The sequence below is a fragment of the Mobula hypostoma genome, chromosome 7 (assembly GCF_963921235.1).
Source record: "Mobula hypostoma chromosome 7, sMobHyp1.1, whole genome shotgun sequence".
Taxonomy (NCBI): Eukaryota; Metazoa; Chordata; class Chondrichthyes; order Myliobatiformes; family Myliobatidae; genus Mobula; species Mobula hypostoma.
In genome coordinates this window covers 51346563-51373876 of record NC_086103.1, presented here as the reverse complement: position 1 = coordinate 51373876, position 27314 = coordinate 51346563, and the positions used below count along the sequence as shown (strand labels likewise).

Here is a 27314-nt window from a genome sequence, read left to right as displayed (position 1 = left end):
TATACACGCCCCTACTCTGGCGTCTCGAACAGTACCGTTGGTTACCACCTTTCACAACTGGTGGTCTAAATCTCACCAAGTTAACATGCAAAGATTCCTCACTTACATAAACACACATGCACACGCACACATTACTTTTACATCTACCAGCTCAGCTCTCCATGTTCGTGATACCTCGTGTTCCCGTGTACCACTGACCGAATAGATCCAAGTGTGAGTGTTAGTTTAGAAAAATACTCACCAACTTAGACTGCTAGGAACGCTGGCCACACAACGGGTCACTAAGTATCCCACTCCTGACACCAAATGTTGTAGCGTGGATGAAATCACTGGAGAGGCAGAGTCACTGGTAGATACAAAGCAGCTTCTTTATTCGACACAACAAGCTACAGCAGGCATCATAAGGACGGAGACACTTTCAGTAGAAAGGTCTGCTAGCCCAATGTGGGCTCGATATTTATATGCTAAACACAAAGGCAATGGCTACTTAAAAAGTTATAGACAATGCTTCCTTTTGAAGCTACATACAAACATCACACCTTCTGAATTCATCCTTTTCCTTCCAATGCCAACATGTCTGGAATGCAAGTTAAATCCACAATACAGTTATTTGGCATTTTACGTGCTAACATAGAAGACAATTAGTATTTATAATGTATAGATAATACTGTCTTCGGAACTTAAGCATCAGGTCAAACTACGGTGCCAGAAGCACCTGGAATTCACACCTTTTTAGGAAGCGCATTGTTGTGGACTCAATCCACAGTACTTTATCAAATAGAAGTCTGGTGGCCAAAGCTATTTAAGTGTAAACAAATCATCTACCCAAAAAACTCACTCTAGTAGTAACCACCACCACCCCTCAGGAAAAATGTTATCACAAAACAGTAAGAAATCCTCCACAGGGACAATGAAAAATTTATTATGTTGTGCATGCCTATAAGGTAGTTGTATTAAATAGTATATGGTGCATATAAGAGAACTAAAGGGCAAAATGTCACATATTTGAATTGAGTTGCCTTCTGTATTGAGTTGGAGTTTATAGCAAAGCAGTGAGAAGTGTAGTGTACTCAATTTTCAGTAGTATTTGAGTAATATTGTAAACATATATGGTTAAGCATTTACTGTTTACATATTTCATTTTGGTTTATATATAAGAAGTACCTGAATGGCATACGTCAACCAGCATATCACCTCCTCATGGACTGTTGTCCCGGTTCCATTGGGGAGGTGGCTACATCGCCTCCAGCTAGAACCACCAGACTCAGAAACAGTTACTCTCCTCAAGCAGAAAGGCTGATCAACACCTCCTCCCACTAACTCCAACATTACTGTATTATTTCCCATCTCTTATAGACATAGAATCAATGTCTATCTTATGTATTTATATTTATTGTGTGTTTATATTATTATTGTATTCCTTATCTTTTGTTCCTTTTTTGTGCTGCATCAGATCTAGAATGGCTATTAGGTTCTCCTTACACTTGTGTATGGGGGATGATATTAAACAATCTTGAATTATTTCAAAAGAATTCCAGTACATTGATCAAAAATGATTTCTCTTTGGCAAACTGTACAGTAGATGTTGGTTTATTGGGCCATCAGTTAATTACAACTGTTGCTTATTTGGGACATCTCTTAAAGAACAAAAGCTAAATTGAGAAAATGGCCAGGATTTCCTTCAGTTATTTGGGACACATTGCCACTTACTTGGGACAGGAGATTGGTGTGAATAGTTTCTAACTAACGTCAGTTGCATGTACTTCTATTGCCATTAGACACTATACCGTGTTCAGAGGGCTCAGTTTTTAAACAGTGTCGGTTGCATGTGCTAATCATTTATGAAACTGAGTTAGTGAGAAATTAGCAGGAAGACAACTCAGAACTGGTTTGCTCACCACAGTTTTAAGCATTCATGTGTGGAGATGCCAGAAGAGGCCAGGCACAAACATGAAGTGATTTTACTATTTTAACAAGTTAGAAGTTACGAAGAATTTGAATGTCTTTCCATGAAACTTCGGCCATTTGGGGTAGCTGCTTAATTGGGCCAAAATGTATTGGTCCTGATGTGTCCTAATTAATCTGAATCCACTATATTGCCTTTACCAGTTTACCCTGGACATTTCTGTGCCCTCCATGACATCCTTAAGAACTTCTAGCACTTCCTGTGAAAGAAGTTACACTAAGGGGAACAGCAGGTCCTACATAATTTTTGAATACCAACACTTGCCTTTTCCAACTTCTTCCAATTAAGGGAATTGAAAAAAATTAAAAACAATGTACCAGGTAACTCACCAGCTACTTAAGACCCAAGTTTCATGTCCATCAGGACCCAAAGATTTGCCAGCCAGGGGTCCAGCAATTTGTACTTTGACTAATTTTCCTGATTATCCCTTCATAATTTGACAAAATATTTTACTGCTTTTGGCTAGCTTTGATTCATAATTTATATTTTAGCTTATCCTCCAATCAATCATCTTTGTGTTTTATAAATAAAGAGCTCTGTCTTATCTGCCGGCATGCCATCTGCATTCATATGGTCCTTTCAGTTTTACATCAGTTTTATTTTATATAGCTAATCGGTTTCTGCCTCCGTCATCATCCCAGAATTTCTCTCATTCAAGTGTATTTTTTCTGTGTATTCTGAAAAATGTAACTCTATGTTGATTGATCAGCCCCTTAACCTAAGTGTGCCATTTTACTTTAGCTTTCACAATCTCAAAGCTACCTAAAGAGTTTAAAATATTTCACTTAGATCCACTCTTCTCTCCCTGAAACTGAAAGCAAAAATTCATTGCTATTGTGATTGCTGCTATCTAGGGGTAACTTCACTGGAAGGTCTTCAATTAATTCTAGTACATTGTGTTCTGCAATATAGCACTCTCTGTTGTCTCCAGGAAGTGCAGTTCCAAGAAACACTTTATAAACTCCTCACTTAGGCTGTCCTTGGCCAATATATTTTTAACTATATGTAGCTTAAAACTCCTACAGTTATCAACATACTTTCCAGACAAGCTCCCATTATTCCTTCCTTTATGCTCAAACTGTAGGATAGTTATTGTTAAGGGAACATTACTCTTCTCTCATGTGACTTCTTGCTTTTGTTTATCACCTCCTCCAAGCTGTGTCTACATCTGATTTCCTGAATTTAGGTCACTCCTCTTGTGTAGGGAGTATCTTCAATTAAAAGAGTTATTCCTCCACCTGCTACCATTTTCCTGTCTTGAAGCACCATGTATCCTTTAAGAGATTTTTGTCATTTTTATAACCTCTTGTTTTACCTGCCAACTCATTCTTAGATTTTTATGCTGTCCCTTCCCAGCACAAGCTGTTTATCATTACCAGTGTTAATTCCTTCATCTCTAGCTTTGTTTCTGGTTTTTGATTTACTACAGCTTCCTTGTTTGATCTCTTGTCCCAGCATCGTTTAAAAACCTACTTCCCCGGTTATGCAGCCTGCCAGAGTGAGCATGAGCACAAGAGTCTGTTGATAGATAGCTCACCAACAAAAAAGAAAAAAAAATGTATTTGCTCTCAGAAATATTAAAATTGGTTTAAATGGTTTGGCATGTTACATCATTAAGAACTGTGAATACCAACTATTAAGTTCATTCTATATATCATGATTTGACAGTCCAAGTAATCTAAAACATAAACAATAGAACACACAAGGCCTTACAATAACCTTAATCAATTAAACTTAATCTGTAATGAGATGCATCAAAAGAATGTAGTTATCCAGAAAGAGCAGCCAGAACATTGTTTAGTTCTATTTTAAATGATTTGTAAATCTGATGTCAACCTTTCAGAAGTATACATCAAAACAATCTAAGGCTAAACCAAATCAAGTGAATTGGTGATTTATACATAAAATCAGCTCTAGCTCAAATACAGAATCCTTAAAACATACAGCAGTTATGTATGAAAATGTCAAAAAGCTGGGTCAATTGCATGCTTTGTGTGTAGGAAGGAAAAAATGTTTATTAGATTGCATAATCGAATTCCATTCTTATCACTCAAATTTCTACATAAATGACATAAATTCAACCTGTATCTTGTTTCATATTGCATCAATCAAATCAATGGCAAGATGCTGACTCTTCTGTGGTCTCTTACCAAACTCACAGCTAATATACTGTAAATCTTGTAAAATTCCCAAACCCACATTCTTGGCAGAATGCAAGATGAATGTGGAAGGTTATCAAAAAAACTTCCAACACTTGCTTACTGCTGAAAGTTGCAAATTGTGTTGTAGAGCTCCCATTGCAATGAAGCACAAAATTATGTAAGGGTATAAAATGAGTATTGCAGCCTTTCTTAAAGCAGATAACCAGCAGCAAAGTGAAGAATATTTCATTACCATTATGCTGGAAATGATTTGTGTTTATCCAACTGGCAGAATAGGTCAAATGCAGTGACTGCACAGTCTGGTGTCATCAAATGCAAACTTTTTGATCCCTAGCATTAATAAAATATTTACAGAACAGGAAGTTTTTCCAAACAATATAGAACAATTTGGAAGGGAACATTATAAACTGAAGTATAAAACCAATTACTTCTGAAAGTACAACTTAACACTTCTAAATACAGTGATACATACAAGCACTGAAAATTTATTTAATGAGCGACTTGTAAGGGTTCTCAACCTTGGTCCACGGCATTAAAAAAGTTTGGGAACTCCTGAAACACAGACAACACTCTTAAAAAAAAGGAGAAATATTCTTTAAATCTACAAATACTTAACAATATTTTATTCAAGAATAGAAGTCTCTGAAATAGATGGCTGTAAGTTTTGTTGATCTGATGTACTACCTGATTTTTACCAAATTAAGCCATCTTTCTTAAAACATTCTTAGACATACTACTGCATAAAATTATTTGGTAATAAAATTCTTAAGCATGATGAAAATATAGCTGTCATATATGCCTGTCAAATCTTTCAAACCATAATTAGTGACTTGATACAAATTGAATTTAATAAAACAATCCAAAATCCAAAAAAGTAATCTGACATGAAAAGAGGGCTTAATTTCATTTTTATCTGAAATCAGCTGTTATGAATCTTCAGTGGCCTAATAAGAAAAGTAGCTTTTTATTTGACGTACTTAACAGAGAACATAAGACTTCAAAACCTTAGTAATATTCCACTATTCTCATTTAAACAACTAGATGTTTTAATCTGCACTTTTAAGTTAAATCAATTAAATGCTATTAATTAACAAATGTGCAAAATTACCGACTTTTCATTTGATCAAAGAGTCAATTGAAAATTTACAATGTGTAAGTGATGCAAAGGCTGCTTTGCCGGTAGTGCCACAGTGGGGTTTGCAGTGAAAAGACCAGCATATCAAGGTGCGTAATATTTCCTACCAAGTCCCATTATACTCTGGTGCATACAACAAAGTGGTCACTATTTCCTTTCATGCTTTCAGTCAAGTCAAGATTGTGCTTCTTCTTTGAATAATACCCTTTAAAAACTGGACAAATTGGGATGTACCGTAAACACTGAACTTGCTTCAATTGGGTCATTCCAAATGGAAAGTCATATGTTTTCACATCTACACATGTGCCAGAGTTTGCAAGTGCTCCTTCTTTCCATTGTATAAGTCCACGCTCCTTCTCTGTACCTGGTTAATAAGATAAGGTTTTACAAAATATTAAAATGCATTGAATTAAACAAACTGTAAAATGTTTTTCCAAATTAAATATTTCACGAAGAGAATAATAATGGAAAAGGTTAAGATTATTTATAAAGAAATAGGTCCCCACTTTTCACCAAACAGAATTTTCCCCTTTCTGAAGATCAATCAATAAATCTTCCACATCTCCAAGCATCGAAGTGTAAACCCCTCTGAGTCCTGACAGAGCATCAGCAAAATGATGGAGGGAATGGTTAAAAAGCAAGTATCAGGTTATTGCTCTCTTCTCCTACAACAGAGCAGCATGCAAGCGTTATCAATGATTTGTAGAGTCTGAACACAGGACCCAATTATGCCAAAATAGTTTGTCGTGGGCCCACCCACACCCAGTACCAGTTCATGCATTATTGCTATGCCAGGTGAGAGTCATATGTTACCTACAGGTCAAGCAGCAAGAGATTCAACAAGAGCTTCAATTCATGCACAAAGATTTAACATATTAAATGTAAGAGATTCTGCAGATGCTGGAAATCCAGAGCAACACACACAAACACAACATGCTGGAGGAACTCAGCAGGTCAGGCAGCATTTATGGAGAGGAATAAATATGAATAAATAAGTGGTGGGGGGAGAGAAGTTACAAGAAGTTCAGAATCAGGTTTATTATCACCGGCATGTGATGTGAAATTTGTTAACTGAGCAGCAGCAGTTCAATGCAATACATGATACAGAAGAACAATAATAATAATAAATAAGTAAATCTTATTCTGTATACTTTTATACAGTTTATGTATATTAAATAGATTAAAAATCCTGCAAAAAACACAAATACTATATAATTTTTTTTAAATGAGGTAGTGTCCAAGGGTTCAATGTCCATTTAGGAAATGGATGGCAGAGGGGAAGAAGTTGTCCCTCAATTGGTGAGTGTGTGATTTCCGGCTTCTGTGCCTCCTATCTGTTGGTAGCCATGAGAAAGGGGCATGCCCTGGGTGCTGGAGGTCCTTAATAATGGACTCTGCCTTTCTGAGACACCGCTCCTTGAAGATGTCCTGGGTATTTTGTAGGCTAGTACCCAAGGCGGAACTGACTAAATTTACAATCCTCTGCAGCTTCTTTCAGTCCTGTGCAGTAGCCCCTCCCCCATACCAGACAGTGGTGCAGCCTGTCAGAATACTCTTCACGGTACATCTATAAAAGTTTTTGAGTTTATTTGTTGACATAACAAATCTCTTCAAGCTCCTCATGAAGTATAGCTGCATTGATATGTTGGGACCAGGTTAGATCCTCAGAGATCTTGACACTAAGGAACTTGAAGCTGCTCACTCTCTCCACTTCCGATCCCTCTATGAGGATAGGTATATGTTCCTTCGTCTTACCCTTCCAGAAGTCCACAATCAGCTCTTCCGTCTTCCTGACAATGAGTGACAGGTTTTTGCTGCGGCGTCACTCTACTAGTTGATATATCTCACTCTTGTATGGCCACTCGTCACGACCTGAGATTCTACCAAAAATGGCTGTATTATCAGCAAATCTACAGATGGTAGTTGAGCGATGCCTAGCCACACAGTCATGTGTATATAGAGAGTAGAGCCGTGGGCTAACACATACCTCAGAGGTGCGCCAGTGTTGATCGCCAGTGAGGAGGAGATGTTATCACCAATCTGCACAGATTGTGGTCTTCCAGTTAGGAAGTTGAGGATCCATTTGCAGAGGGAGGTACAGAGGCCCAGTTTCTGCAACTTCTCAATCAGGAATGTGAGATTGATGGTATTAAATGCTGAGCTATAGTCAATGAACAGCATCCTCACATGGGTTTTTGAGTTGTCCAGGTGGTCTAAAGCCACGTGGAGAGCCCTTGAGATTGCATCTGCCATTGACCTATGTGGCGATAGACAAATTGCAATGGGTCCAGGTCCTTGCTGAGGCAAGAGTTCAGTCCAGTCATGACCAACTTCTCAAAGCATTTCATCACTGTAAATGTGAGTGTTACCATATGATAGTCATTAAGGCACTGTTATAATTGTTGCCTTTTTGAAGCAAGTGGGACCTTCCGCCCATATCAGTGAGAAGCTGAAAATGTCCTTGAATACTCCTGCCAGTTGGTTGGCACAGGTGTTCAGTTAGAGGTTATTTCTGCCCTTCCCTCTCCTTTCTTCTTATGGCTCCCCTCTTACCCCTTCTCTCCTTACCTGCATATCACTTCCCTCTGATACCCCTCTTCCTTCCTTCTTCGGTGGTCCATTGTTCTTTCCTAACAGATTCCTTCCACTTCAGCTCTTTATAACTTTTAAACCTATCAATTCCCAGCTTCGCACTTCAATATTCTTCCCCACCCTTCCACTTCCCCCATCACCTGATTTCACCTATCACATATCAGATTACACTCAGTTCCCTCCTCCATTTCTTCTGGCTTCTTCCCTCTTCATTTCCAGTAAGGAAGGACCTTAATCCAAATGTTAACTGTTTCTTCCTCTCCTGGAGGAACTCAGCTGCCTTACCTGAATTCCTCCAGCATTCTATGTATTCTACTCTCTTTCCTCTTCTCACATGTCTATCACTGACTCCTGGGTCCCCTCCTCCTTCCTTTTCTCCTACGATCCACTTCCTCTCCACCCTTTACCTTTCCTATCCACCTGGTTTCACCCATCATTTTCAAACCGTTCTCCTTCCCCTGTCCCTACCTTTTCATTCTGGCATCTTCCCCCTTCCATTCCAGTCCTGAAGATGTATCTTGGCCCACAATGTCGACTGTTCATTCATTTCCATAGATGCTGCCTGACCTGCTGAGTTCCTCCAGCATTTTGTAGGGGTTGCTTTGGGTTTCCAGCATCTGCAGACTTTCTGCTGTTTATTATTCTATGTACTATATGTTGTTTTAAAATGTTAAGTAGTATTCAGTCAAATATAAACCCACCTACCTGGAATGGTGTTATCTAATATGAAAGCAAGGCAACCTCCAACAAACATTTCTGTTGTCAACAAGACAGTCAAAACCTGATTAACTTCTGGAATACCTATGAAAGAGAAAAAAGTTAATCAAGGATTTTATAAATCATTTGAAGGATAAGTCACTAAAATAGACCAGGGAAGGGGGTGGATGTATGCTGTGCTAGCAAGTTGAAGGAGTGATTTTTTTTCAACATAAAAAAAAGTTGATAATCTTCTGGAGGCCAACTGCATGATTAACTAGAAGGTCAGAATTAAACAACATTGGAAAAGTAATGTATTGGTTGGACTGGGTTTAGAGCAGCAGTCAAATCATGTTGCTTGATTTTTAGAACAGTTTACACAATGCCAGTAAAAACTAATTAACTTTAGTTATTTTCATCTCCATGCAAATCATTATTACAGCCTTGGACCGACATTATTATTGGATTAAAAGTAAAGCCCTTTAAAAAAACAAATATACCAAATAATAAAACTATTCCAACAGGGGCATGTCATGTGTACTAAAATATTCTCAGGACAGAAACTAGTTGATGCAGTCATTCTGATAACTCAAAAATTTAAAGCGAGATGTTAGGGAAATTTAATTTTAACAAGCATTAGAAAATCATCTAAAATGCATTGTGAGGATTTATTTTCCTTATCTCATTTCACATTCACATACTTTTATCCGATTACTTCCCACAAAGAATAATTTTATTTAAGTTTCTGCTGGTGAGTCTTTGCTAAATGCCAATTTGCACAACAGGAGCACCCTAGACTTGAACCCACTTTATAGCTCTCCACCTGATTTCTTTAAAATCAATACCCATTTGAGGAGAAGTGGACTGGTGCCATTTGACCATGCTGCTAACTGGGCTTGCAAAGGTTCAACTGCAATTCAGGTAAACCATGGTGTTACAAATGTTTACATGCTTAGGTCGAGCAATGCTATTTGCTCTCTTAAACATTTAATTGCCCTTTTTTCACCCAGCAATATATTAATTCATGTTTTATAATTACATATAAAAGCAAAGGGATAACAATAGGCCTGTTAGAGACCAAGATGGTAACCCGTACAAGAGAGAAAGAGGAGGAGGAGGAGGAGGAGGAGGAGAAGGATGTAGATAGGGTGCTTAACTGAGTTTGCCTTCACACTTACTACACAATTAGATGGAACAATGAAAATCACGTTGGCACTGAGCTGCAGTGTCATAGCTCAGACATAGTTGTCTTTCTAAGGTTTCTGGGGATTGTTTTGGGGTAGGTGTGGGGAGTTAGGGTCAGAGTTTTAGGACAGGAATTAGAAGACAGGGGCAGTAAATTTTAAGAAGTCTTGGCAAGAGTTCAAGTCTAGGGTGCTCCACGGGTGAACATAAGCAATCCCAGAGATTTGCTCGTATAGTACTGAGGGATCCAGCTGTTTCTCAGGTTAGTGAGTCTCAGTCCTGGTTTGAAGGTCCTTATGGGCAAGAGCCAAGAAGGCCAGTGTCTCCTAAGGTTTCCAAGGTCTGCAGTCCATCAGAGACCAAAAGTTGAGGCCCAAAGATCAAACTCATAATCAGTGAGTCCTGGGGTCCACTATAGATGAAGTCTGGAGGGCAAAGCCAAATGGTGAAGCCCAGAGTATGGCGAGATTGAAGGTACACCTGAAGGTTGGTCAAAGACCAAAGTTAGACGCCTGTAAAAGTCATGATGGTCTGGGCCACTGGAGTTAGAGGTCCATGCAGGTCTTTAAATCAAGGCCCAAAGGTCAAACCCATGATTGGAAAGTCCTGTGTGAAGTCCAAAGTTGGAGGCCTGATGTCCATGATTGTGAAGCTCTGGAGCTAAGGACTGGAGACTCAGGGGCAGACTGTCCTGGGGCTGGAGACCAGTCAGTGTGTGTGTGAGATGGGGTGGATGGGTGGAAAGGGGACTTGTTTTGCCATTGTCATCTTGTTTTGCTCTTGTCACTTGTGTTCTTCTGCTGATCACTATGAGCATGCTATGTTGGTGCTGGAAGGTGCTGCGACGCTTGTGTCTCGACTGCCGCCAGCACGTCCTTGAGTGTGTTGGTTGTTCACACAAATCATGCATTTCACTGTATGTTTCAAGGCACATGTGATAAATAAATCTGAATCTGAATTTAAGAGGTATTTAGACAGGAACATGAAAAGCCAGGGAATGGAGGGAAATAGACCATGTGCAGAAAGATGGGATTAATTTAAATTGGTATCACAGTCAACGCAGGTGTAGTAGTCCAAAGGGCCTTTTCTAAGAGAGTTCTATGAGTTATGTTAATTCTAAGTCTAACTAAATCTAATTAGTTATTCTAAGAATTCTAAAAGCATGTCCTAAGAGAGGAGAATGATGAAATTATTGCAGGGTAACTGTCAAATGACAAAATTGCACCAGTGCCCCAAAAAGGGGAAAGAAATCAACTAAATTATAGGACTTTTTTTTGTATACAGGCGGAAAATGCTAGTAATGCTGAGCAGCTCAGGCTGCATTTGTGGAAAGAGAATCAACATGTCTGAAATCTCTCCCAAATGGAGAACAAGTTAGCTTCCAATAGCAGAGAAGGTGGGGGAAGGGATGGGCAGAACTAAAGGTATTATTGATAAGATAATACAAAATAGCTTAATACGGTGGTTAATGCGTAACCTGCCTCTGTGTTGCTAACACTTTGGCTGTGGGACAGGGCCATCAGGCCAGACAATAATTTGTGGTGCTAGATAGATCACTGGAGTAAAATCTAAAGGAGAGTATAAACCTTAATTTACAAACAACATTGTCAGCATTTATGTGCAAAAAGTTGGTTCTGACAAATGAATTATTTTTTTTATCTAGGCTGCATAGACTCAGTAAGGCTTATGAAAAGATTTTGCATGATAGACTACTGACAAAAATAAAGCTCAGGAGATCCAAGGGAGAGAGGCAAACTGGGTAAAAAAAAAAGTAGCCATATAGCAAGAAACAAAAGGTAACAGAACCCAGGTGTTTTTGGGGACCAAAAGATTGTGTCTGTTGAGGGATGTAGGGGGTTCCTTCAGATATCCTCCATTTGGTAATTTTATGACTTAATTAATATTGCCTTTGATTTAAAATGCAGTGTGCAGATAATATTTAAAAATACTCGTATCATTGACAGAGGACAAAAAATTAGCAAACCAAATGTTATTTAGGGAAGGGCAAGGTAATGTATTTAAGAAGGAAAACATGGCAAAGGAATATGCGATAAGTACAACAAAGTTTAATTCTATAGAGGAATAGATGGAGCTTGGTTAACACATCTACAGATTGTTAAAGGAAATAGGGCAGATGACTAAAGGTGTTGAGAAAACATGGCATCTAGTCACCACATAACAGGAAAAAGGTTACTGCATTCGAGGGTGCAGAGGAGATCATTCAGGACATTTCTAAAGTCTTCTAGATTGCAATGTTGAAGAATTGGATAGGCTAGAATGGTTTCAATTGAGAAAAGCTGGTTCGGGGAAGGTTTAATTGAGGTGTATAATATTAATGAGTGATTGCGTAGGAGGGACCTATTTCCCAAACCAATAGCTATAAATTTACAGTAATTGGTAGAAGGATTAGAATGGAGGTGAAGAATGCATTCCCACCTCCCCAGAGGGTTAAAGGGGGTCTGGAATTTACAACCTGAAAAGGGTGGTAGAAACACACTTAAATATGAATGTGCTTTAGAATAAACACAAGAGATTCTGCTGATGCTAAAATTCCAGAGCAACACACACAAAATGCTGGAGGAATTCAGCAGGCCAGGCAGCACCAATGGAAAGGAATAAAAAGTCAACCTTTTAGGCCGAGAACCTTCTTCAGGACTGGAAAGGAAGAGTGAAGAAGCTAATGGGAATCATGAGGAAAGCATTCTCATGGCTGTATTAGATCCCACATAATGACCAAGGTTAGAAGTAAATTATCTAAGCCCCTGGTATTCCCTGCAGGTGTTACACAACAGAATAACCAAAGTCCAAGTTCCTTCAGCCATTTCATCAATGACTTTGTGCCATCAATGACCTCCTTACTTCTGATTAAAGTAGTACTCCATTACAAACTCCATTAATGAGATTCAGTAGAATAGATAGTGGAAAGGTATTTTCCCGTTAATTTACTCTTAATTCTTTACTTCCTTGTTCAACTCTCTCCTGTTGGAAGAGTATTGGGTGGAAGTACAGAGAAATGTTAGTCATTGATCTTAGTCATTGATTGCATTCTAAAATAAAAATCAGAAGATTTCTATATATTGGTTGGTTGGCATCCATCTGTATGAGTGATGATGATCATCATTACAAATCTGGGTGGAAGGTATGGAGATCCTGAGATGCCCAGTCAGCAAGATCTCCCTCTCACCCTCACCACCAGTGTAGTCCAAAGGAAAGCTTATGAAGCAATACCCTTGGCACCAGCCATGCTGCAGGAGCTGCCGGAAGGATGTTCAATGGCATCCAGCGGCCTTAGAGGTTCCACTCCGGATTTTCTGTCTGGGTTTACTCCCGTAGCCTTTGTCTCTCCCGAGGCTGCCCACAAGGCAGTGGGGCTATTTACCCATAGCTGGGGATCCGGTTCACAAGCACCAGGGTGAGTCCCTACACCATTCAGCCTGCGCGCTACGTGTGCAAATATTAGATGAATCATGATACAGGGCATGAGGCATGGATTTGGCATTGAGGTAGAAGATCAGCTATGATATTATTCAATGATAAAGCAGAATCAAGGGGCTTAAAGGTCTAGTTGGGCTTCCATTTTTATGGTGAGATAATCTACAGGATGAATGGGAAACTATTCAATTTTTCACCTCCATAATAGACACAAAATCACAATTTCAGTCAACTTGACTTACAGTTTATTAATAGTGTACTGAGGTTAAGCTAACATCCACCAGGGAACTGTCACACACTATTACATCCAGCACTAACTATCCATCTTGAGATGCGTGGTAAGACCCAGAGAACCAATGTGATCACTTCCCACGCCATGATAGCACATCTCAGTGGATGCAAATATTGACCGCCTTCCATAGACTAAATTCCAGATCAAACATTTTAAATTTTTGTTAGCTATTTTCAGGACCTCAGGAGAGCTAAACATGATGGACAGGATAACCTGCTGAAAATTAATTTCTCATTTCACTTGGACCTGGAACTCAGTACATGAATTACATCTCAAATCTTCTGATGCTGTTTAGTTGTCTGATTAGATTGTACTTCACTCTCCAAAATCAGAATGTAATTCTATACAACCCTATGTTTGCTATTAACTTTTTTCTAATTTGAAATGCCTTCTAGAAACTCCCTTTTATGATATTACTACCCTCATCAAAAGAAAATCTATTAGGTATGGATACATTTCTCACAATCCATGGTGACATTCTAATTAACTAATATAGGCTCACTGATAATGATAGATTCCTAATATAAAGTGGCGCAAGAATAGGCAATCAATATCATTTGCTTGGAAGTATGAAATTACAAGTTTCATTCTCAGTAACACAGTAAGGACATGAGAGATGAAATGAAAACATAATGCTGGAGGGGTAATCAGCAGGTCAAATAACATCTGTGGGGAGAGAAATGCTAATGACCTTTCATAAAACAAGAGCAGGGCTGCTAAAGACATGAAAAGGTCGCAATTGTCTCATTGGAGAAGATGAAAAAAAATAAGGCAAGTTCTAAATGATACTTTAAATAGATATGCCAGACACTCACAATCAATGCAAGTTCATTTCACTTACATTTACAAGCTAAAAGGCTAATGCTTTTAAATACTAGTTGCTTCTCGTCTGCAATGATTTTTTTTCAATGCACTTCATTGATCTGAAACTGAAAATGCCCTTTTGCAAAGGCTGCCAGAGATCAATAAATCTATCAATATTACAAAACATCAGATAATTCTTGCAGAAATCATTTGCTTAACTAAGGAAGAACTGCATTAGTGTATTTCAGATCTGACATTAAGCCAAAATCCCATCTGTCTTCTCAGCTGGAAGTAAATGATGTAGTTGCAACTTTAGAAGAGTAAATGTGCTCAAGTGATTAGTCATGAAGGAAACCTGTTGTTGTAGAAATTGGATTTTTCACTATGTCTATCATGATTTTAGTTGAATCCTCCATTTATTTGCAAAAGTTGGCTTACCTGTATCAATGGCATTTGGGTTTTCATCCAAATAACTTGGTAATGTTATGCCAAAAAACATGGAGAATCCCAAAATAAAGAGATTGCGGGAGGAATTCATATCTACAAACTGAAGGTTGGAAAGTCCAACAGCTGTGATCATTCCTGAAAATAAGGCAGTGACAATTTCAAATTAAAATTTATTCTAAATATTCCAAAATGCAAGATGACTAGAACAGGTAATTAACAAAGTATTTTGCACCCGCCATGTTTGGTTGAATTTGTTGACAAGGCTCAGCTGGAACTCCGTTAACATTTAAAAAAAGATGTGGGAAGTGCAAGGCAATAAAGCCAGTATGCACCCACAATGAAAACAGACACAAGGAGTTTTATTTACCATATATCAAGTGGTTTCAATGAGGAGTCATTTACATATGAGCTTGGAAAACCTTGGTTTAAAAATAATAGGTCTTCCATCAAAACAATAGTAGATGCAGAAATATAACTTGAAGGCCCATCCAGCCAATAATGACTTGACAGGCAATAGGAGTTCATGGAAGGTTAAAATGTAAATAGACAAATGTTTTTGTTTATGGAAAAACAACTCCACACAGCATTTCAGCATGCACAAATATGTACGTAATTATCATCACTATAGAGATCAGTAGAAAGATAAAACATATGATTATATCACTGCGTCAATATTGCCAAAGACAAAACAGTATTTAACTTGTTGGTAAAATCAAGGAAGCATATCAAAACCTGCAGAGTAATGTATCTCTGGGGGAAAAATGTGAATCACTTTCCTTGAAGTAATATAAATAGATTGATTTACATATTGGAGGCTTCCTCTTACCGAATAAAGTGCAAAACATGCCACCAAGGATGGGATCTGGGAGTGAGGCAAACAGGGCGGTGAACTTTCCCACAGTCCCCAAGACCAACATAATTATTGCACCATACTGAACCACTCGTCTGCTACCAACCTAGGGAACCAAAACACCATGGTTTAGAAGAGTTAACAGCAACTTGGTGTCTTTGTTTAATAAAGATTGCCTGCAAAAAAGCAAGATTAATCTTCCCAACAGAAAAAAATACCAAATCCTCAATTTAATAAACCCAGTATAAAGATTTCAATGGAAGGTATTCAAGTTTTCAAATAAGAATATTTGCATGTTACATTAAATAGTCTGGCTGAATAAATTTGAACTGAAAAGGTGTTTGCCCAGTTAAAGTCAACATTTCAGCTATGCTTTTAAGGTTATAGGAGAATCTCTATAATCTGGAGGGGAGGAGAAGATGGCGACACGAAGCAGCGCGTGCAGCTGCTCCGAAATGATATCGTATTTGTTAAATAGGTGCCATGCACAATCCTGATTTGATGGAGACAGACATGAAGGAGCACAGAGGAATATCTGGAGAAACTTCTGAAATGCCTGCTTCGCTGCCATTGCTACTGTGCAATCGAGAATCTCTGCAGGGGAAGGCCCCAAATCCTCGGCTTTGCCTATTGCCTGTTCCCGGGGCCGGGGTCAAAGCGCTCGGCAGAGATTGTGCTCGGTGCTCAGTGTCGGAGGGCTGGTCGGAGGCTCGAAGTTTTCGGATGGACTCAGAGTCGGACCGTGGTCGGGTGCTTCCAGGATGCTGCATCGGCAAGTTTGCAGCACTGGAAGCTCATGGCAGGGAGGGTTTCTCCCTTCAACTGTCTGCGTGAGATGATGGGACTTTCCAGAGACTTTGAGACTTTTTTTTACCGTGCCCATGGTCTGTTCTTCATCAAATTACGGTATTGCTTTGCACTGTTGTAACTATATGTTATAATTATGTGGTTTTTGTCAGTTTTTTTTAGTCATGGTTTGTCTCGTGTTTCTGCGATATCATTCTGGAGGAACAAATTGTAACATTTCTTAATGCATGCATTACTAAATGACAATAAAAGAGGACTGTGTGTCCTCATAATCTAATCTAATCTAATCCAGTTAAAGAACAGCTTCTCAATAAAATGTTAGTGTGAGATTCATTCTGCCTGATGCAATGATAAGCAAAATATTTACACTAATTTCAAATAAACAACCTTTTCACCTTCCTTACATGCCAGTGATCATTAATGAATGAACAAAAGTGGAGGAAAAGCAATAGAAAAGAATACCTTAAACTTAGGTCAAATATGTGAGAAAACATAAATTCACACAAGGTTTGCTTCATGCAGTCCATGTTAACAGCATAATTTAGAATTGGTTAGGCAGCAGAGTATCTCAAAATGTAACTAAAATTCTCTGCACCCTTACCTTTCTCTCAATTCCCATTAATCTAAAATTTTTGGCAATAAAAATATGGTAGTCTAATAAGTTTGGAAGAAGTTTGTAAAACTATATTTTGTGCAATGCAGTAGTTGTACAATTTGGTCTGGGCACAACAAGCAGAGGTATGTTTCATGACAATCATAAATGGTAGCTTGGTTCATTGGAAACCTTCAATTTGAATTCACTTATGGTTTAAGCTCCACTTCAGAACTTTGGATGTATAATCTAGATCATCCGTGCAGGGCACTATACCAAAGTTGGTGCTTTTGAGAGTCTGTTATTGAACAAATCTGTATTTGACTTGTGGCTGTCCTTTAAAGACCAGCTGGTCATAATTCAGGACTGGCATGTTCCAGGAGGAAGGCAAAGTAGTATGGCAAGTTTGTGGAAACTTTGTTGGCAGCATTGTACTAAATTTAATTACAATGGAAAAGGAAGTGTATACAGTAAGATTAGAACATAGAAAACTGCAGCAGAGGAACAAAGCCCCTAGGCCCACTATGTTGTACCAAATTAATTTAATTAGAGATCAAATGTCCAACTGAACTAATCTCTCCTGCTTACCAAAATTCCATATCCTTCTATTTCACACACATTCTCACGTCTATCTAAAAGCCTCTTGAAAGTCCTTACATTTGCATCCACCACAACCCCAGGCACTCACATCTCCTTCGAACTTGGCTTTTCTCACCTTAAATGCATGAAAGCTAGATACACATGTAACTCCCTCACCAGAGTTTGTTTGCCAGCTTGGGTCGTTATCTAACTTTGCTAACAGCCACACACATAAGAGTTGCTGGTGAATGCAGCAGGCCAGGCAGCATCTCTAGGAAGAGGTACAGTCGACGTTTTGGGCCCAGACCCTTCGTCATGACTAACTGAAAGAAGAGCTAGTAAGAGATTTGAAAGTGGGAGGGGGAGGGGGAGATCTGAAATGATAGGAGAAGACAGGAGGGGGAGGGATGGATCCAAGAACTGGACAGTTGATTGGCAACAGGGATATGAGAGGATTATGGGACAGGAGGCCTAGGGAGAAAGAAAAGGGGAAGGGGGAAAGCCCAGAGGATGGGCAAGGGGTGTAGTGAGAGGGACAGAGGGAGAAAAAGGAGAGAGAGAAAAGGAATATGTGTATATAAATAAATAAATAAATAAATAAATAACAGATGGAGTAGGAGGGGGAGGTGGGGCATTAGCGGAAGTTTGAGAAGTCAATATTCATGCCATCAGGTTGGAGGCTACCCAGACGGAATATAAGGTGTTGTTCCTCCAACCTGAGTGTGGCTTCATCTTTACAGTAGAGGAGGCCGTGGATAGACATATCAGAATGCTTTCTCTGGGAGAAAGCAGGATCTCCCAGTGGCCACACATTTTAATTCCACGTCCCATTCCCATTCTGATATGTCTATCCACGGCCTCCTCTACTGTAAAGATGAAGCCACACTCAGGTTGGAGGAACAACACCTTATATTCCGTCTGGGTGGCCTCCAACCTGATGGCATGAACATTGACTTCTCAAACTTCTGCTAATGCCCCACCTCCCCCTTGTACCCCATCCATTATTTATTTATATACACACATTCTTTTTCTTTCTCTCCTTTTTCTCCCTCTGTCCCTCTCACTACACCCCTTGCCCATCTTCTGGGCTTTCCCCCTTCCCCTTTTCTTTCTCCCTAAGCCTCCTGTCCCATGATCCTCTCATATCCCTGTTGCCAATCAACTGTCCAGTTCTTGGATCCATCCCTCCCCCTCCTGTATTCTCCTATTATTTCAGATCTCCCCTTCCCCCTCCCACTTTCAAATCTCTTACTAGCTCTTCTTTCAGTTAGTCCTGACAAAGGGTCTCGGCCCGAAACGTCGACTGTACCTCTTCCTAGAGATGCTGCCTGGCCTGCTGCGTTCACCAGCAATTTCTATGTGTGTTGCTTGAAATTCCAGCATCTGCAGGTTTCCACGTGTTTGCTAACAGCCACGTGATTCAACAGTGAGAAATGCATCTTTCTAAACAATATACGTCTAGGTTTGGTATGGTTTGGGGTTCAACCAAACAGGAATGTTAGGAATTTCAATTAAAGGAAGCTTGGTTTGAGCGAATGTAGTGTAAATACTGTCCATACATAATTATCGGTCACCATGAAATAAATTGTACAACAACATAAAATTGCAAATAAAGTATAGTTACCAATTTCAGCTTTATCAAACAGTTAACAGAAAAATGAAAAGGATAAAAACAAAAGGGCCCATTACAGTTAAACCAGTCTAAATGTGTTTATGTCTGTAGTGGTTGGGTGTACTACTTTACTCGTGGCGCTGAATTCTCATCACCAATCACAGGTAGAACTTCCGTTCTTGGACCCCTTCATCTCACAATGCATTTCTTGTATTAAAGTCTTCCCTTTGGTTAGGATCCTCCAGGCACCTTCCCTGGTCCTTTCTTCTCCACAACTCCCGCCAAAAGACCACCAACAGGACTATTATTGATCATAAATCTCTCTCCACCCAACTCTCTCTGGTACCTTCTCTCCATCCCACCATCCTGATTAGCTGACAGAACATTCCTAAGTTGAATAACATGGCCCCTTATCTTCAGCCAAAACCAAAACACTCTCACCAGTAGGGCTCGGAGTTCAATTCTGGGGTTTGGAGTTCAATTCCGGTGCAGTACTGTAAGGAATCTGTACATCCTCCCTCTGGAAAGTGTGGGTTTTCTCCAGGTACTCCAGTTTCCTCCTACCAGGAGGGCTAAATGGTCATTGTAAATTATCCCATGATTAGGTTAGAGTCAATCAGGTTTGTCGAGGGTTGCATGGAGCGGTTTGAAGGGCTGGAAGGCTGCGTCTCTAAATAAATAACAATCAGTAGATCCTGGAATGTTTCTGGAGGACTAGAAACTTGCACATGTCTCTCTACACTTTAAGAAGGAAGGGAGCAGAAGAAAGGAAATTATAGGCCAGTGAGCCTAACCAGTGGTTGGGAAGATACTGGATTCAATTGTTAAGGATTAGGATTTAGGGTACTTGGAAGCACGTAATAAAATAGGCCAAAGTCAGCATGGTTTCTTAAGGGAAAATCTTGACTGACAAATCTATTGGAATTCTTTGAGGAAACGGCAAGCAGAATGGACTAAGGAGAATTGGTGGATGTTGCGTACTTGAATTTTCAGAAGGCTTTGGACAAGGTGCTTTACAAAATAGGAGCCCATGTTATTGGCTGCCAGTGATTAGTGATGTTCCACAGAGGTGGGTGTTGGGACTGTTTTTCACGTTATATGTCAATGATTTGGTTGGTGGTATTGATGGATTTGTGGCCAGATTTGCAGACAATACAAAGATGGGCTGAGGGGCAGGTAGTGATGAGAAAGTAGAGAGTCTACAAAAGGACTTAGACATATTGGGAGAATAGAGAAAGAAGTGGCAGATGGAATAGAGTACAGGGAAATTTATGGTCATGCACTTTGGTAGAAGGAATAAAGGCATAGACTACTTTTTAACTAGGATGACAATTCAAAAATCAGAGGTGCAAAGGGACTTGCGTGTTCTTGTGCAGGTTTCTCTAAAGGTTAACTTGCAGTTTGAATCAGTTGTAAGGAGGCTATATGCAATGTTAGCATTCATTTCAAGAGGACTAGAATGTAAGTGCAAGGATGTAATGCTGAGGCATGAGTCAGACTGCACTTGGAGTATTATGAGCAGTTTTAGGCCCTTATCGAAGGAAGGACTTGCTAGTATTGGAGAAAGTCCAGAGGAAGTTTAGAAGAATGATCCAAGGAATGATAGGGTTAACATATGAGGAGCATTTGACATCTCTGGGTCTATACTCACTGGGTTCAGAAGAATGGGGGGATCTCATTGAAACCTATTGATTATTGAAAGGCCTAGATAGAGTGGATGTAGAGAGCTCTAAGGGAGAGATAGTCATCTTGTGTTTAAGAATAGATTAATGCATTGGTTTTATTTGATGGTTTACCAGCAGGGCACGCTGCTTTTACAGAGAACTGCTAAGTAAAATACCTCACTGTATAGCAGTAGAAATCCTAACCAGGGCATTATACATGGAAGCTGATATCAGATAGGGACTGTAAGGAATAACAAAGCAGTGAAGAGCTCAAAATGAACCAAGATGGCTACAAAAAAGAGCCATGAAGTGTCCTTGATGAATAAGGAATTAAGGAAAGGTAGGTCAACTCAAGTACAAAGAACGGAATTTATGCTTGGACCCAGAAAAACTGGGTGACCTACCAAATGAATACTTTGTATCAGTAAGGAGGATCTAGAGGATAGGGAAATCAGTGTGGGGTGCATACTAATACGTAAAGGCATGTTGATATCAAGGAGGTGGTGTTAGGTCTCTTGAGAAGTCCTCAGAGCCTGATGAGATCTACTCCAGGTTACTGACAGAGGCAGGAAAAAATTTCTGGAGCATTAATGTAGATCTTTGCATCTTCTAGCCATAGGCAAGGTCCCAAGAAGATGAGAGAGTTGCCAGTTCTGTTCCTTTAAGAAACACAGTTAGGAGTAATCTGATATTACAGATAATCAGCATGGATTTGTGCACTTTGGGAGGTCAAATGTAAGAAGTCATACAATAAATGGCAATATCCTTAAGAGCACTGTCGTACAGGGGAATCTTGGGGTGTTAGTCCATAGCTTCCTAAAGTGATGAAACCAGTAGATCGCGAAGAGCATGCTTGTCTTCAATGACTATATAAGCTATATAAGAATTTGGATAGGCCACATTTGGAGTAATGTTTGTAGATCTGGTCATCACCTTAGAGGAAGGATCAAGGGCCTTTGGAGAGGGTGCAGGGAAGCTGCTTCGATAAGAGAGTATTAGCTATAAGGAGAGGTTGAACAAACTAGGATAGATTTATCTGGCAGGTAAGAAACTGAGAGGATGATCTGAAAGAAGAATAGAAGATCAAAGGCAGAATTAGGGCACATAAACAACCCATTTTCCCAGGCTGGGAATGTCAAATACCAGAGCGCATAGCTATAAAGTGAGAGGGGGAAAAGTTTAAGGAGATGTGAGAGGCAAGTTTAATAATATTGAATGGCAGGCACCTGGGATGGAATAGGGGCAGTGGAGATTTGGTGAAAATGGATGCAATAATCACACCTGAACATGCAAGATTTCAGCAATACAATGTGAAGCCAGATGGTATTAGTTCCAGTTCGTGTTAGTGCGGACTATGACAGAATGGGTCTGCTCCATTGCTGTAACAATGAATAGCTAATGTTTCAAGCCAAGACCCTTCATTACGACTGAGGATCTCTGCCCAAAATGTCCATTGCTCATTCTCCTCCACAGATGCTACCTGATCCATTGAGTTCCTCCAGAATTTTGTGTTGATCCAGATTTCTAGCACATTTAGCCTCTCTAACATCTTAGAATTAAAGTTGATGGCTTCAGTTAATTTCTTAATTACGCAATTAAACAATCAGGTATTTTGAAGAATGGGAGAGCATTTACTTTAAAATGGACTTGGTCCTAGATTTCTACAAAGTATCATCTCAAATTTGGAACATTCTTTGTTGGTTATTTATGTAATGTATTGTGTGAGTAATCGTAGCGTCAGAGGGTGTATCACATCAAGACCTGGAGAAGTAAAATTGGAAGTCTGGTGAATAGACGTGGTTGTTCAATCTACAGCAGTGTCCGCGTCACATCAATATTACACGGTGTCAGAAGAAATCGCGAAAAATAAAAAGGAAGAGAAGACACGTAAAAGATGCCACAGTTACAGCCACCGTCAAGTTTAAACCTACAAGGTAATCTTGCTGAGAACTGGAAAATATGGATCCAGAAGTTTGAGCTGTTTTGCACCGCTAGTGGCATAACTGAAAAGACAGAGAAAGTGCAAAGTGCTACGTTTCTGCATGTGATGAGAGAAGAGGCAATAAAGGTTTGCAACACATTTGTCCTCCAAGATGATGAGCAAGATAAAATTGAAGTGTTGAGGAAAAGGTTTCAAGATTACTGCGAACCGAGAAAAAACCTACCGTACATCCGACACCGGTTTTTCATGAGGGCTCAAGGACCAATAGAGACCATAGACACCTATGTAACAGATTTGAACAGCAAGGCAAAAGACTGTGAGTTTGGACAACTGCATGCCTCTTTAATACGTGACAGGATTGTGTGCGGCATACGGGATGATCGAGTGAGAGGCAGGCTATTGAGAGAGGCGGATCTTACATTAGAAAAGGCAATTGATGTTTGCCTTGCCAGCGAGATCACGTCAAGTCAGGTTAAAGTGCTCAATGAAGAGATTGAAGTGCACAAACTAAAAACTGTGAAAATTGACAAGAGTAGGACAAAGCCAGCTCCACAGGATGATCAAAAGGAAGTTAACTGCAACAGATGTGGTTATAAACTTGGATACAGAAAATGTCCAGCCTTTGGTCAGACATGCAAGTTATGCCAGAAAAGAAATCACTTTGCAAAGGTGTGCCAATCGAAGGAGCATGCAAGGAAAATGCATGCTGTGGAACAGAGTGAGGGCAACAGTGACATGTTCACGGGCACGGTTGAAGTGGAACAGGAGGTTTGCATCAAGAATATTGACAATGAAGAGATAGAGGATGAAGATGATTGGACTCAAGATCTGATAATAAACAGGTGGAATGTGACATTTAAGCTTGACACTGGGGCAAAATGCAATGTAATGTCAGCAGAAAAATTCAACTCACTGGACATCAGAGGAAGACTGGAAATATCCACCTGCAAGATTGTTGCATATTTTGGCCACAAGACGACGCCACTGGGCAAAAAGCACTCACCTGTGTGTACAAAGATCAATAACACAAGATCGAGTTTGAAGTAGTACAGCAACATGTTCCAGCAATACTGGGCAAAGCAACATGCACAAAGCTAGGCCTGGTGAAGCGAATCTATGGTGTTGAAAAAGAAAATGACATTCTCAAAGACTTTGATGACTTGTTTTCTGGATTAGGATGTTTACCAGGGAAACTCCATATCCAGATTGATCCAACTATTGCACCAGTCGTGCATGCCCCGAGAAAGATTCCAGTAGCTCTCAGGGATCAAATAGTGGAGGAGCTACACAGAATGGAACAGATGCGAGTCATAACAAGACAAATGGAACCGACTGACTGGGTGAATAGTATGGTGACAGTGGTCACAGAAAAAAAGACGAGGATTTGCATGGATCCACAAGATCTCAACCAAGCCATCAAAAGAGAGCACTATCCGCTGCTCACGGTTGAAGAGGTTGTCTCCCACATGCCTAATGTGAAATACTTTTCAGTATTAGACGCAAATCAAGGTTTCTGGCAGATCAAGCTGGATGAAGAAAGTTCCAAATTATGCACATTCAACACGCACATGGGGAGATATCGTTTCCTGCGTCTACCCTTGGGATTTCTTCTGCATCAGAGGTATTCCAGAGATCCGTGGCACAAATGATTGAAGGCCTGGACGGGGTGGTCAATATCATTGATGATTTGCTGATATGGGGTGGCACAATTGAGGAACATGATCAGAGTCTGACTCCTGGAGAGAGCACGTGAGTACAAACTAAAACTGAACAAAAGTAAATGTAAGATCAGAACTACAGAGATCAAATACATAGGTCATGTACTCAGTGCTGATGGGCTAAAACCAGATGATGAAAAGGTCAGAGCTGTGGTACAGCTACCACCACCCAAAGACAAGCAAGAACTATTGAGGTTCATGGGCATGATACACTATCTTGCCAAATACATTCCCAACTTATCAGAGGTCAGCGCTCCACGCCGAAAGCTACTAGAGAGCAACACTGAATGGCATTGGGAAGACAAACAAAAGAAAAGTTTTGACACATTGAAGCAGTTGGTTACCAATGCACCAGCACTCAAGTTCTATGATGTCAATAAACCGGTGACGATGTCTGTGGATGCCAGTTCGGAGGGAATAGGAGCTGTTATACTGCAACATGGGAGGCCTGTGGCGTATGGATCATGAGCACTTATGGACTGTCAACGCCGATATGCTCAAATCGAGAAGGAATTACTCGCCATAGTTTATGGGTGTGAGAAGTTCCACCAATATGTATATGGCAAAGAAATCCAGGTTGAGAGTGATCACAAACCACTTGAGAGCATCTTCAAAAAGCCACTCCACCAAGCTCCTATGAGGCTGCAAAGGATGCTTCTCAGGCTACAGAGGTACACTCTCACAGTCACCTATAAGCCAGGAAAAGAACTGTACATCGCCGATGCTTTGAGCCGTGCTTACCTCAAAGAGCAAAAGCAAGAGTTGCTAGGAAGAGAGCTGGAGGTCAACTGGGTTACACCTCAGCTACCCATCTCTGAGGAGAAGTTGAACATGTTCAGGAAAGCGACTGCAGATGATCCTGAAATGCAAATGCTGAGAGACATTACAATGCATTGACGGCCAACAGAAAGATGTTCCAAAGGAAATGCAGAAATACCGGACATTTAAAGAGGAAATCAGCTATGCATCAGGACTAATGTTCAAAACGGCAAAACTCATTGTACCAAACCAAATGAGACAGGAAATGCTCAACAGAATTCATCAGTCACACCTGGGGATAGTGAAATGTAAGGAAAGAGCAAGAGACATTCTCTATTGGCCAGGCATGTCAACTCAGACAGAAGACATTGTGTCTCAGTGTGCTGTCTGTAACAAAAACAAAAACAGCAATCCAAGAGAGCCTCTGCTTCCCCACCCACTACCAGGAAGGCCACGGGAGAAGATTGGCACAGATCTCTTTCACTACAGTGGTACAGAATATCTGCTTTGTGTGGACTACTATTCAAAATATCCGGGGATCACCAAGTTAAGTGACACGTCCAGTTGAGGTGTCATTGCCGCAATGAAGTTGACATTCACAAGACATGGTGTTCCAGATATTGTCGTTAGTGACAATGGTCCACAATATGCCAGTGGTGAGTTCAGAGGGTTCTCAGAAACTGGGAATTTCAACATGTTACTTCCAGTCCAGGGCACGCTCAGTCTAATGGACAAGCAAAGGGAACTGTACAAACTGTCAAGAACATGCTCAAGAAGGCACATAGCAGCAACGGTGACCCTTACATTGCTCTGCTTGAATACCGCAACACACCGATTGAGGGTGTGGGGTTCTCTCCTGTGCAGCTGTTGATGGGACATCGTCTGAAGTCCAAACTGCCAACATCCACAACTCTACTGACTCCTGAAGGTAATGCTCACGTGCATGACAAGCAAAAGTACAAGCAAATAAAGCAAAAGAGCTACTATGACAGACATACAAGACAGTTGCCAGATCTGCATACAGGTGAAAATGTCAGAATACAGAGAGGAGACACTTGGCAACCAGCTGTGGTTGTGAACAGAGATCAGCAAACAAGATCCTTCATAGTTTGCACGCTGGATGGAAGAGTCTACAGGAGGAACAGGAAGCATCTGCTGAAGACAGACGAGAGGGAGTTTCCAAGTACAGATGCACAGGACATTTCCACAGATACAGACATGGAAACAAACAACACCAAGAGTGATGCAGACCCCAAAGACACAGAGGTCACTCGAGAGACTGACACGGATGAAGGTCAAGCACAGTCACAGTTGTATCACACACGGTCTGGGAGACAAGTCAAACTTCCAGCAAGATACAGAGACTAGACATACAGTTTGTGGCAAAGTCACACATGTCATAAGTTCCAAGGTGTGAAATAAAAGGTTTATTAGTCTATGTTAGTAAAAGAAAATACACTGCTGTTAGTATTGTAAGATACAATGCCAAATACAGTACAAGGTAAGTTTTTTTTTAGTTTAGTCATGGTTGTTACATAAGGGCATACCTAGAGGCATTGTTTTGGTAATTCACAGTGTTGTAAAAAGAAAAAAATCTTGAGAATGGGGATGTAATGTATTGTGTGAATATTCGTAGCGTCAGAGTGCGTATGACATCAGGGCGTGGAGAAGTAAAAATGGAAGTCTGGTGAATAAACATGTTTGTTCAATCTTCAGAGGTGTCCAAGTCACATCAATATTACAATTTACTGAAAGTGCTGTCGTAAGTAGATAGGGTGATGAAGGCGGCCTTTGACAACTGGTCTTCATCAGTCATGGCACTGACTATAGGAGATAGGAAATTATGATGCAGTTATAAAAGATTCAAGTGAGGCTGCGCTTGGAGCAATGTGCAGAGATTTAGTCTCCATGTTGTAGCAAAATGTTTTAAATTGGAGAGTGTCGAAAAGGTTTACCAGGATATTGTCTGGATTTGGGGGCCTGAGATACAAGAAAAGGTTGCATAATCGAGCACTTAATTTGGGGCGACATGGTAGCATAGTGGTTAGCACAAGGCTTTACAGTACCAGTGACCCAGGTT

General features: G+C 40.1%; 1 protein-coding gene across 4 annotated transcripts in view; it reads right to left on the bottom strand.

Moving 5' to 3' along the window:
* Positions 1–351: 351 nt before the first annotated feature.
* The window catches only part of slc23a1 (solute carrier family 23 member 1), a 178461-nt gene continuing 151498 nt past the window's right edge, over positions 352–27314 (bottom strand). For all 4 annotated transcript variants that reach the window (XM_063053422.1, XM_063053425.1, XM_063053424.1 and 1 more), the window contains 4 exons: positions 15538–15667; positions 14703–14846; positions 8561–8656; positions 352–5627 (listed from right to left, as the gene is read on the bottom strand). In XM_063053422.1, the coding sequence (XP_062909492.1) occupies positions 5380–5627; positions 8561–8656; positions 14703–14846; positions 15538–15667 (618 nt within the window). In that variant the 3' untranslated portion in view covers positions 352–5379. The remainder of the gene's footprint in view (positions 5628–8560; positions 8657–14702; positions 14847–15537; positions 15668–27314) is intronic.